We start from the raw sequence: 12,467 nt of genomic DNA on the forward strand, positions 1-12,467 counted from the left end.
CTATGGCAGGTCTGGAAAAGATTATGAATTTAAGTGGCCAGATGAAAACAGGAGTAGGGAAAAGAGTGTTGTAGCTGGTAGGCAAGTCAGAATTTGGAGAAATATACAGAATTTAGAGAAATACAGGTGGCCCAACCCCCCTATGAAAAGAATTTTAGGCAGTCGTGGTTTGAATCTAATCGGTGAAAGGCAAACCTCGGGTTGTGTTTTCAAAATGGCAGTATTTAATCTGTTGAAACATGCAAGTTCCCACCAGTTTGTATCTTTTCCTTCTGTTTCTCTCAAAATAAGGATGGAAATCATTTGAGACTAAATTGATTCACTGTCCTTACTTTTGTAAAAGAGTCTTGATTACTTAGAACCAGGGAATATGCATGCTTTCATCTTTCAGTAGTGGCAAATGTAGTCACATGGCTGGGTGGAGCAAAAACATCTGAAACCAAGTCCAATTATAATTGTGAAGTTTATTAATCTTATTACAGCGAACAAACTGGTTTATTTACACAAGTATAATTACATTTCACTTTTGTTCAGAGGAAGCTGTTCCATTTCCACTAGGATCATGTCCATTTTCTGTAACTGTAGGTACAGGTTTTGGCGGCTCTTCTTCTTGCCGAGCTTTCTTCACTGGTAACTCTGTGTCCTGGGCACCAGAACTACTACTCTCTTCCTCTGGCTTCCTCTAGGAGATTCAAGCACACAAGAATGAATAGTTGAAACATAACACAAACTTTAACTCCTATGATCAACCAAGAGAGAATTTCTCCTCACAATATCAATAAAATACTGAGCAGGCAAGTGATGAGAATAAAGAAAAACATCATTCAGGGGATTACTTGGTGGACTCAATACCCAATTCTTAAAACCAATGTCTTGAGAATTGTAGAGCAGACAGGCTTATTCTATTTTGCGAAACAAAATGACATGAAACAAAACCAGGCAAGATATAATGAAACTAAAGGAATAATAAAGAAAGATGTTTTCCATCATTTCATGAGTAGGGGACAAAGAAAAAGTTCTGAGTCCCCATGAGGAATCAAACCGCAGACCTTCAGATTCTGCAATCCAACGCTTTACCACTGAGCCACAGAGACTCCATGGGCGAGCGTGGTCTATTACAAAGTTCATATAACACACATCCTGCATACTGCTAGGATCAGCAATGTTGATAGCATAATGGTATGATGCAGATAGGTAAAGATAACTTTCACAAGGATTTGGAGTAATCATCAATTCATAAGAAGGATTTTTTTTCTCATTTCCCAAAGTAGCTATTCCAGAAGAGTTACTATTTTCAAAATCAACCATTTTCAACCTGTGGTGTTGCTTCATTTCACAAAAAACACATTCAAACATTACAAATTAGTATATCACCAAAGATTTTGACCTCCTTTTATTTCTTAAACAGTATTAAAATATATTTCATAAAATAGTAATTTTAGGTGAGATACTAATTTGTGAAGTGCACTAGTAGTCAATTACACAAAATAGAAACTCTTCTTAAATTACTACTTTGCAAAATGAATAACGATCCTTGTTAATTACCTTATTACAAAAAATATCTATTATTCATTTAGTTTTGTCATATCTTGCCTGGTTTTGTTTGTTTTGTTTTGCAAAATAGTATAAGCCAAGTAGACAGTAAGAAGAATTACTAATAGCATCTTGGGATTGAATTTGGTTTACTTAGTTCACTTCACTGTAAGGAATTCCAAAAAAACTCTTTGTCTTGGTTCTAAGCCTTAATTGAGGACAAATAAGTTGTTTTCCTTGGCACAAGTCAACCCTGCATAGCTTCTGTTCCCACAGAAATAAATTGTCTCAGCAAACTATCAGGGACTGTTGACAAAATCACAGGCAAAACAATTGTGTACAAAATTTAAAAAATATCTCCATCCTGGTTTTAAGCCTTAATCCTTTAACCCCTTTGAGTGATTGGCTTCCAATTTCTCCTTACAGTAACAGCCCTGAATCCAATGTAACCATTACGAGAAGAAATAAAGTGATGACCAATTTAAGAAGCTCCTGATTGTCTAACAAATTCTCCTTGTCAGTATCAAAGAAAATGTATAGAGAACAGTATGGAGAATATAAATAATAGTGTTCAAGCATGAAGGATGAATTGAGAGTAAATAAATTCTTTCCTTCGCATGGGACAACTTTTACTAAGTTCCTGTCCCCGCAAAAATAAATGGTACCTGGCAAACTATCAGGGAGAGTAGATAAAATCCCCACTAGGTACCTGTGAAGGACTAGTGTCCCATCAAAAGGGGAGAAGCAATGAAAAGGGGAACTCTGCTTGCACATCTTGGCCAGAGAAATAAATGGTACTTAGCCTCCTCTCAAGGACACTTGAAGGACTGGGTGCCCCATTAACCCTAGGAGTGACCAGAATCCAATTTCTCCCTTCACTACCATTCCTGAATCACACCTTAGGGTCATGAGAATAAAGAAAATGTCCACCAACTAAAGAAGCCCTGGACTGTTAAACAAAGTCTCCTTGTCAGCACCTTGGGAAATGTATGAAGAATATGTATACTGATGTTAGGATGTAAAGGATTAAAAAAAAAAAAGTTGCTCTGAAATGGGGAACTTGGTTTGCACATCTTGGCCTGAATGGCACATCAGCATGGCCCACACAGGCAACCTTGTCTCTCACTTATGATATCTTAAGAGTTGTGTCAATATGTAATTTTAAGGAGCTTACCTTTCTGCGAACTTGTATGAGAGTAGCAGTTTGTTTAATTGGTATCTATAGAAATTAAAAACCACAATTGGAAAAGGAGCAGTTCAGTGAGAGTAAAGTTTTTGCATGCAATCCAACTTTCTAATTTAATACACTAACATGAGTGAAAGGAAACAACGTTTTAACAACTTATTACATTATTGTAACTCAGAAAGTAAGGTAGGTTTAGACAGAATTTGCATTCTAAATAATACCCAATCTTAAAAATTTGGTAAACAAATAGAATGAAATGCTGTTACTTGGATCCAAACAGAACAGAAAGTGTTTTATAGAGAGAGAGTGAGAGCTCTAGAGATGGTTTCCACACGTACTAGAAGAATCATTGCTTGGTTTTAGCTTAGTAATGATAACTTAGTTAAATCCTGACAGAACACAAATTTTTCTCAGAAAAAGAAAATGTGAAAGTTGAAAAAAAATTCTAGGCTATAAAAGGAAAAATTTGAGATGAGCAAATCTTGTTATTTTATTTCTTCCTCACCGTGGTTGCAGGAACATCTTTTGTATCACTTGTTCCAAAGCCCTCTGTTGTCTCTGAATCAGGCTTAATTATAGACACAAAGCAACACAAAACAGTACATAAATGCATTAATCAATTTTGGAACAAAATTCAAAGAGTTAAAAATTACAGCTTTTTTACATGGCCACAGCATAACACAATAAATTACCTCTTTTGGAGCTGAATTCATCATTTCTTGAGCATCATCCACCTTTAAAAAGACAACAGATAAATAATCACCACATTTCACTGCAAGTACATGTGGGTTATTTTAAAACCTCTAGGAGTGATACATATCTAATATCTTCCAACAGTATCACCCCATTAAGGTCATGAGAATAAGCAAAATGATCACAAACTCAAGAAACTCTTTAAATTTCTCCTTACAAATAAATATCTATACAATGCCAAGCAGACAAGTGATGAGAATAAAGACAGTTGAGGATTCAATACCAAATTCTCCCAACTGAAATCATAAGAATAGTATGGAAGACAGTAAGGAGAATTAGTAATAAGATCATGGGAGTGAAATATTTAAACTGACCCCCTGAATGACTTACTCTTGCTTTGATCTCAGGATACAAGTTCTGTAGCTCCTCAAGCTCTTTTCTATCTACAACACAAGGATCTTTATCTGATGCCTTTCCTTTTCCTTTGCTCTTTGACTCCCACTCTGCCACACGAGCCTCTAGCTTGGATGTTTTGAGTTTTATACATTCTAACGCTTTGCTAAAGAATTCATGTGCCTTAGAGTAATTTGGTTGTAAACTGTAAGCTAGTCCCATGCTGTAAGATCTTTGAGATCAGTTAAAGGAATAAACTCTTCAACACGATTTCTCAACTACGTAAGACACAGTTATGCATCATCCTTACTTTAATCATGACAGGTGAAAGAAATTTTCAAACTGGTACAGCAATCCTTTCGCCTTTTGTTTTTTCAAGAACACCTAGTGATTTTAAACAATAATAAGAGGTACTACAGACAAAACATTTTACCTGTTGCAGCCTGAAAAGCATAATACAGATGGAATAAACAGAAGAATCTTTTGATTATGTTATTCATGTAGTTATTATTCCAGACGCACATCCCAGTCAGCTTAACTTTACTTTGGTGGAGAGGCAAGAGGATCATGATCGTAGGTTAATCAGTGGTATAAGAAACTAAAGATGTTAACCTCTAATTTCTTCTTTACAATATCACTGCTGAATCACACACTAAGATCATGAGAATAAAGGGAATGATCACCAGCTAAAGAAGCTCTTGATTGTTAAACAAATTCTCCCTATCAGCACCTAAGGAAATGTATAGAGAACAGTATAGAGAATATGCATACTGGAGTTGACAATGGCTGTCAATACAAAGGATAAGCTAACATCAGAATGTGTTTAACAGTATATTATTTATTAATTTGAAATCAGATGAAGTGAAAGGGTACATGTATTGATTATTTCAATAACAAATGCAAAAGACTCCATTCAAACAAGAAGTCCAGGCATTTGAGATTTGTATATCTTATGTGTAAATTGTAATTTGCATTGTGGGCTCCTTTTGTATTTTATATTTCTAAATACATTTTGTTTTACTTGGTACGTCCCATGCATGCCCCCATTCAACTTGACGCTGAACTGGGCCAGCCTGCATAAATATCACTAATAAATAAATAAACAAATAAATCAGGTGCTTGAATGAAAGCGCAGCAGAGGGGGGGGTATTGGGTATTACACTAAAGTAAACTGCACATTTAAGGAATTCTGGAAAATCAAAGGATACGTTTCTGCAATGAGTCTGTCATCAGCTTCTAAATGTTTTGTTTGAAGATCAAGACAAGACTGGAATTCCTCTACAGCGTTAACAAATTGTTCTTGGAAAAAAAAAAAGCAGAGACTTGCTCATTTAAAAAGCACTTTAACAAGACCATTTGCAAGCAAACCATCACAAGGTTTTTACAATGAAAATATTTAAGGAAATGACCATTTGTAAACCCAAGCATGACAGAAATAGCCCTTACCTTGTTCTAGTTTGATCTCACCAAGTTTAAGGTGAACTTCAGCCAAATTCAACTGAGCTTCTTTGTTTTCTTGTCTTAAAGTGAACAAGACTATAATTACTGGGAAATTAATATTTAAAAACTGTCATTAACCCTTAATCTCCCAAGATCTGATTGTTAATTCTCCCCTCTAGCTGCTACACATTTACCTGTAAATTATAGTAACAAGAATCTGGTGTTAGATAAAGATAACAACTTCTACCTGATAAGTTTGAGTTTTCTCATAACCCATTTGTTAGATAGTGTATGGAAATATTAGGGAGAAGTTACATGTTAATCACTTCTGGGTGTTGAAGGGTTAGCAAGCTGTTCAGTAATAAATATTTTAAACAAAATGTGTTACTGATGGCCGAAATGACTTTTTTGGAGACTTTTTGTTATTGTACACAGGTTAAATACTTGAATTAGAAATAGTTTGACTTGTGTATAAATTTCTTAAACTTATTAGCAAGTATTAGTCGCACTTTTGTTAATTACCTTTGTTTGAATCATAAAAACCAAGAGAAGCTCCATATTACTGCCAGTTTACTCCTTATCAATTTTGTTTACCACTAAAACATCACAATTTAAAAGTCAAATACAACCTGAAATCCTGTTAACCCCCAAAATTGACCTGCTTCTAATATCTCCCAACAGTAATGCTGCTGAATCATTTATTAAGGTCATGTGAATATAGGAAATGATCGCAAACCTAAAAAGCTTGGATTGTTGAATGAATTCTCCTTGTTAGTAAAAAAGGAAATGTGTTATGAAGAGTATGAAGAATATATATACTCATGTTAGGGTGTAAAGCTTATTAATAATAAAAAGTTGGTTACATGTGGCTTCCCTTCAATTTTTAAAACATTATCCATTCAACAAACTGGTAAAATGTTAAGAACAAAAAAACTTATAGGATTACACTTGATATAACACCAAATTCTCCCAACCCAGTTTCAAGGAATTGTATGGCAAAGAGATGGGGAGAATTGCTGATTTGACATTGAATTACATACACTGCATTCTTTTTTTTAAATGCAATTTAAGAGAGTTAACAACAAAGAGCATTCAACGTTCTCTAGTTTTTTGCATATGTGCATGCGTCTGAATTCCATGTGCTCTTCATTGGAGGCATTCTTGCATGTGCTTTAAGTGTGTATTTGCAGCATTGTTTGGAGTAACAGCTCATCATCCAGGCAGTTTTCCCCACCCCTTCCCTCCCTCTTTCCACTGTTTTTTCAGTGTGATGGGTGCCTTTTTCCCTTTCCTGCATGGGGGCTCATGGCTGAGTTGCCAGGATTTGCCAACCATGGGAGACATTCTCTATCTAAGAGCTGGCTGCCAATAGTGGAAGCTCCTGGACGTCTCAGGCACCCAACCTCCACTAAGTGATGCAGTTGTTAATATATAAAAGTTGAGATACAAACCTCACAAAAACAATACGAGCTAATTCCAAGAACTCCCAAGCTAACTGCATAGTTGGGACATCCACTTCCTCCTTATTGAAAAAAAAAAAGCAGTTCCCTAAGTCATTTGAGCCTGTAACTCCTTGAGGTAAAGAACAAGTAACTTCTCCCTTATCAGCTATCAATAAAAAATATTCCGACACCACTGTCAGGAAAAATAGATATTTAAAACAACTTAAATCAAATACACCATCTCACACCTCTTGATCCTCCCCTTCCTGATCACCATCTGCTTTTCCTTCTCCTTCAGTTCCCTCCTCCACACCTTCCATATCTTCATCGTCATCCTCATCATCATCTTCATCTCCCGCTTCATCATCTTCCTCAGCCTTCTTGCCTTCTTCAGTGTTCTCCTCACCTTCTTCTGCTCCCTCCTTCTTCCTACCTCCTTCATCCTCCTTTGCTTCTTCATTCCCCTTTTTGCCTTCTTCTGCATCTTTCTCAGCTCCTTCACTCTTCTTTTCTTCTGTTGCTCCTTTTTCCTCCCCCTTCTCATCCTTGTCTGTTCCTTTATCACCATCTTTATCAGCTTCCTTCTCTTCCACTGCTTTTTCTTTAGGTTCTTCCTCTGATTTCATTTCCTTTTCTGTTTTAGTTTCTTCTGCTGCAGTCTCGTCCTGTTCATTATCTTTCTCTTTGACATCACCTAAAAATCACAAACATAAACCCTTTAAGATCTGATAGTAAATTCTCTCCTTTAGCTGCTACACATTTCCTTGTCAATTGGTTACAAGAATTTGGTGTTCAATCAAGATAACATTTTGTACCTGATAAGTTTGAGTATTCTCACCACCTGTTTGCTAGATAACATATGCACACTCTAGGGAGAAGTTACATGTTAATCACTTCTGGGTGTTAAATGGTTAATAAAAGTGAATATACAAATACATCATAACTTTGAATGTTAGACTGTTCTGTAAATTTAGTGTTAGACCAAATCCTTGGTTAATAATTTTTCTTCTTTCTGGGTATGTGGTTTGCGAGACACACTGGAGCATAGCTAATCCTTGAGACTTGTGGGAGTTGTATTTTCATTCACTATTTTTTCACTCCCAAGGTCTCAGTCTCCTTACTGTCTGAGATACAATTCTAATGATGTTAGTTAAGAGAATCTGGTAATGGATCAACTAATAATTCCCCTAGGTGATATATTTCATTACTCTCATCACTCGTCTGCTTGATATTGTATCATGTTGTGGGGAGAAATTCTGTCTTGGTCACTCATGGGAGTTAAAGGGTTAACCCAAATCATTCACTTGTGGACTCTCTTCTTCTACTGCAATTAATAAAAGCTTACCAGTCTTCTGATTAAAATGAAATCATGCTTTAAACATGTGAAACTCATGAAAAATTTCTGCCACTTGCCATCTTTTTTCTCAGCCATGGCATCTTGTACATCCTCCCGAATCTTGTCTTTAGCACTAGGACTCATCTCACTGATCTTGGGTCCAACTGAAAAGCATAAAAAAAAGAGAAAAACTGTTATAAAGTTAAAGTCTCCACTTACATAAAGTGGCCCATACTGCCAAAGATCTCCCTGGCTTATTTTCTGTAGCATAAAGCAACTAAAAATATTGCTAGCCCCCTTCCCCCTCTCCTCCCCCCTTAAAGGGATGCTTGTTCATTACAGGTTACCTCCCTCTCACCCTTCCCCCCAGTACACATTTATACTCCTGGGTGGAGAGAGAGAGGCACTGTGAGGGTTAAGCAATCAGCCAAAGAACACAACACTGTAACCTGGCCAGGTCTTGAACCCAGGCCTCTCAATGCCAATCAAAAGTCCCAGTAAAGTAAAATAAAAATTGGACCTCTTCAAGGAAATTGAGCATTATGAGTGGAAAGATGAATTTGAACAAAACTGTTCTCCAGGGTTACAGATCTCCTAATCCAATTCTGGCAGCCCACAAAAATGTACATGTGAGTTTGCAATGCTCTTTTAAGTACTACAACCTTATTATAGTGGAATCTATATTAAGCAGTACCATATTAAGGGGTCACCCTATCTCAAACAGTCAGATTTCAAAGTCCTGAAATTTTTCCTCTTTAAGCATTAATGTAAAATGTAATTGTTGTCTCTATTAGCACTTTAACCCCTAAGAGTGGCTGGTATTTAATTTCTCCTAACAAAATCACCCTTGAATTACATATTTAAGTCATGAAAATAAAGGAAATGATCACCAACTAAATAAGCTCCTGATTGTTAAACAAATTCTCCTTATAAGCACCTTAGGAAATGTATAAAGAACAGTAATGAGAAATTTCATAATGATGATAAGGTGTAAAGGGTTAAGAGGTTGTACAGTTGCCATCAAATGGTCACTTAAAGCACAACCACTTAGATGACATTAACAATAATCTCTCAGGTAAAATTTAATCCATGTTAAACTCCCAAAATCAATGTTAGTAGTATTTTAAAGCTAGTTTTTGTTCAATTATTGGTTAGTTGTGAGAAAACATTTGTTTTTTTCATCATTTCTTAGGTTTTTTTTTTTTTTTTAATCATTTTCTAGCCTGTGGAACCTCTATTTAGCAGCCCACATGTATTAGGCGGTCACCTCAAAATTCCCCACAGGTGACCACTTAACCCTTTAACCCCTGAGAGTGACCAGCATCTAATTTCTCCTTACAATATCACCCCCAAAATCACACTAAGATCACAAGAAAAAGGAAATGATCACCAATGACAGACGCTCTAGATTGTTAAACAAATTCTCCCTGCCAGCACCTTAGGAAATGTATTGAGAACAGTATGGAGAATATGCATACTGATGTTAGGGTGTAAATGGTTTAAATACAGTTTCAACTGTAAAAGGAAAGTTAGTTCACCTGCCCCCATCTTCTCCTCATCCTCATCACTGCTTTCTTCACTTTTTGGCTCAGCTAGAAAGCAATATAAAGTTATCATAAAAATATGCAGGTTTCAAGTGAGATATTTTAATGGCATTTGAGTGTGGTTAGAAATATTACATTACTTTTATATGCATAAAGTATGTTGGATTTAAAATTTCACCGAAGACTGAACTGACTCAATTGAACATACGTTGGATTTAAAATTTCACCAAAGACTAAACTGACTCAACTGAACATACCATCTTTAAGTGCATTTCCAAGGACACCATTTTCTGCTCTGCAAAAGTAATCCATTAAAGTTTGTGAATGCTACCGTTCTCCAAATTTATTTTCCAAAATATTGCATTAAAAGAGGGGAAGTTGTGAAAACTAGCAAAATTCCTAATTTGTTTATAACATTTTCATCTGAAAAGTCTCCAACATAAAATTAGACTAACTTTCCAGAACTGCCATTCATTCTGGAATTTAAAACTGGAACACACCAAAAGTGTGCATTATATGCATTGCATTTACAGCTACACCAATTGCATTTACAGCTACACCAATTGCATTTACAGCTACACCAGAATTTCCACCACCAGAATTTCCAGAATCTTTTTTCATGAGGAAAACTTTGTAAGTGACTGTGTAGTGTGAAACTGTCCGTCAGGGGAGAGGTCTTTCTAGAGAGGAGGGAGGAAGGGGACATCAATGATCATCATAACATTTACCTTGCCAGTTCTAATAAGGCCTTTCCAAAGAAGAGATATGCTTCACCACATTCATCAGCTCCTGTGCCATATTTTCCATCTCTATTTTAAGTAAAAGGCGGTAAAAACTGAGTAAATGAAGTAGCTTTGATAATAATGGCAAATATTTCACCTTTAGGAATCTAAATTTACCAAAAATTATTCACAAGATTGGAAGTTTTCAACAGAAGCTAAAAAAAATTGTTGTAATACTCCCACGAAAAGCTTCTCACATGTCAAGTTTAGCCACATCCGTCCATGCAATTGAAAACTCTTACTATGAGCAGGATGGAAGTTGTACAATTTTTTGTTTGTACTTGTGTAAAAGTTTAAATGTACAATGGACAACTCTGATCCACGTGCAGAATAGCAAAGTTTTTACGATTCAAGGCCTTGTTCTAAGAAAACAAGTCTAAAAGCATCCGCTAAGCAAGTGCTGATCCAGACTGATATCAAAAGATCAGAGTCTTAATTCCATCGTTTGTCGAAACCAAGTTAATCTTGCATTTGAAAACTGAAATAGACAGGCTTTGAAGTGTGTATTCAATAATGTCATCCCAAAACCGACGGCCAACATTTAAAATAAGTTTTCACTATTGCTTCACTTCAATTTAAGAGGACATAACAGCCTAAATACAAAAATTGAAGACATACAACTTCTGAGTTGCTTCCTCAAAGCATTTGACAGCCTGGACGACTTCGTTGCAAACAAGGTGACGGCGTCCTTTGCCCATCAACTTTGAGACTTCATCGCTGGAAAACATCATAAGAAAACCGAGATTTAGGAAAGAGTATTTACTGAAGACAAGGTTAACTAAATTGGAAAGAATCACTTCGAATCCAAGTTACCACCATTACCTGAAGGAAGATTCTGAAGCAGCGCTCTCCGAGGATGTTGCCATGATTGTAACGTTTGATCGTACCATGCAGAAGATTTCGCGCTACATATTCCCGCGATGTGACGTCAGAGGCATGTGACCCACGGGGGAATCTATTTGGAACCAGTCTATGTATGTCAAATGATCTAAGATTAATTTTTTTTATATCACCACCGATGCAGCACCACAGATATTTTATAAACTTGTCCCCTTTATTAATGTCTGTCAGTTGATTTAACGCCGAAATTTGGCTCTAGTTCGCAGCTAAAAAGCGTTTTGAGTGAAGACAGAACAGTGCCAACAGCGTGGAAGAAGAGAAAAAAACGAATCCCGCGAAAAGTAACTATCCTCCGGCCAAAACAACCCAGGCCAAATATTATCAGAGTCAGGAGGTATCCCGACTGGAAAATTTAAGAAATTTGTGAAACATTCCCTAACGCATTTTGGCCTATTTTGGACAAGTTTTTGAGGAAAAGCTTTTTAAAATTTTAAATCTATTTTTTTTCTTTGCATTTGTCCCATACAGTACAGTACGTATCATCACGCACACCGGTGCTGCGCATTAGTCTTAAGACTACCTCCCAGCTCTTTTTACAATATCAATACATATTAAAAAGAAAACTGATGAGACGAAAAAAAGTCATTGACAGTTTAAAGTCATTTAACAAGTTTTCAGAGCTACAATTTTAAAGACTTTATTAAAGATAGAGGAAAGAATTCGGTTTTAGTAAAAATCGCTGTGCGAGTTGGCGCCGGTGCTCCAGTGTACTTGGCTGCTGTGCTCGAATATCTGAGTGCTGAGATCCTTGAGTTGGCGGGCAACGCTGCTCGTGACAACAAGAAGACAAGAATCATTCCCCGTCACCTTCAGCTGGCTGTCCGTAATGACGAGGAGTTGAACAAACTTCTTGCCGGTGTCACAATCGCACAGGGAGGTGTTCTTCCTAACATCCAAGCTGTACTTCTGCCCAAGAAGACCGCGACTGGAAACCTAAGGCTTAGATCAGCTTCACCCTCTATAAAACGGCTCCTTTAGGAGCCACCACATGATACAAAAGTCTTGACCAACGAGACAAGTCGCTGACCTATTTAAGAATTTCTAGCCGAAAACAACATCGACTAAGATATCACCTCGATACTTTTCTGTAAGAGCCCTTGAATTAGGATGAGGGAGGAATTAAGTTAATAAAGGATTCATTCAAAGGCACGCTCAAAAGATCACGGAAATTTTGCATGTAAATAAACGAAAAGGAAAATCGTGGTCGGTAACTTCATT

The 12,467-nt window shown here is 36.6% G+C and overlaps 1 protein-coding gene across 2 annotated transcripts; it reads right to left on the reverse strand.

The window, feature by feature from the left end:
* Positions 1-444: 444 nt before the first annotated feature.
* LOC131778633 (histone-binding protein N1/N2) lies at positions 445-11,265 on the reverse strand. 2 transcript variants are annotated; one of them, XM_066159652.1, is made up of 15 exons: positions 11,172-11,265; positions 10,968-11,066; positions 10,296-10,376; positions 9,825-9,862; positions 9,562-9,615; positions 8,101-8,187; positions 6,936-7,381; positions 6,697-6,764; positions 5,252-5,325; positions 5,014-5,104; positions 3,803-4,037; positions 3,412-3,453; positions 3,225-3,287; positions 2,708-2,752; positions 445-682 (listed from the first exon to the last, which is right to left on the reverse strand). In XM_066159652.1, exons 1-15 carry the CDS (start codon positions 11,237-11,239, stop codon positions 521-523), a joined length of 1,653 nt encoding a protein of 550 aa, XP_066015749.1. In that variant the 5' UTR covers positions 11,240-11,265; the 3' UTR covers positions 445-520. The 2 variants fall into 2 exon arrangements, with proteins under 2 accessions (XP_066015749.1, XP_058951033.2); XM_059095050.2 differs by having other exon boundaries at positions 6,697-6,767.
* Between the last annotated feature and the right edge of the window lie 1,202 nt (positions 11,266-12,467).

Source organism: Pocillopora verrucosa, chromosome 12 (assembly GCF_036669915.1).
Source record: "Pocillopora verrucosa isolate sample1 chromosome 12, ASM3666991v2, whole genome shotgun sequence".
NCBI classification, from domain to species: Eukaryota; Metazoa; Cnidaria; class Anthozoa; order Scleractinia; family Pocilloporidae; genus Pocillopora; species Pocillopora verrucosa.

Coding starts and splice junctions, on each gene's coding strand:
- LOC131778633 (XM_059095050.2), bottom strand. CDS start 11,239: ATGGTACGATCAAACGTTACAATCATGGCAACATCCTCGGAGAGCGCT. Junction 6,768..6,935: donor AGGAAGGGGAGGATCAAGAG/GTGTGAGATGGT, acceptor TTTTTCAATAAG/GAGGAAGTGGATGTCCCAAC. Junction 5,326..6,696: donor GCTCGTATTGTTTTTGTGAG/GTTTGTATCTCA, acceptor GTTCACTTTAAG/ACAAGAAAACAAAGAAGCTC.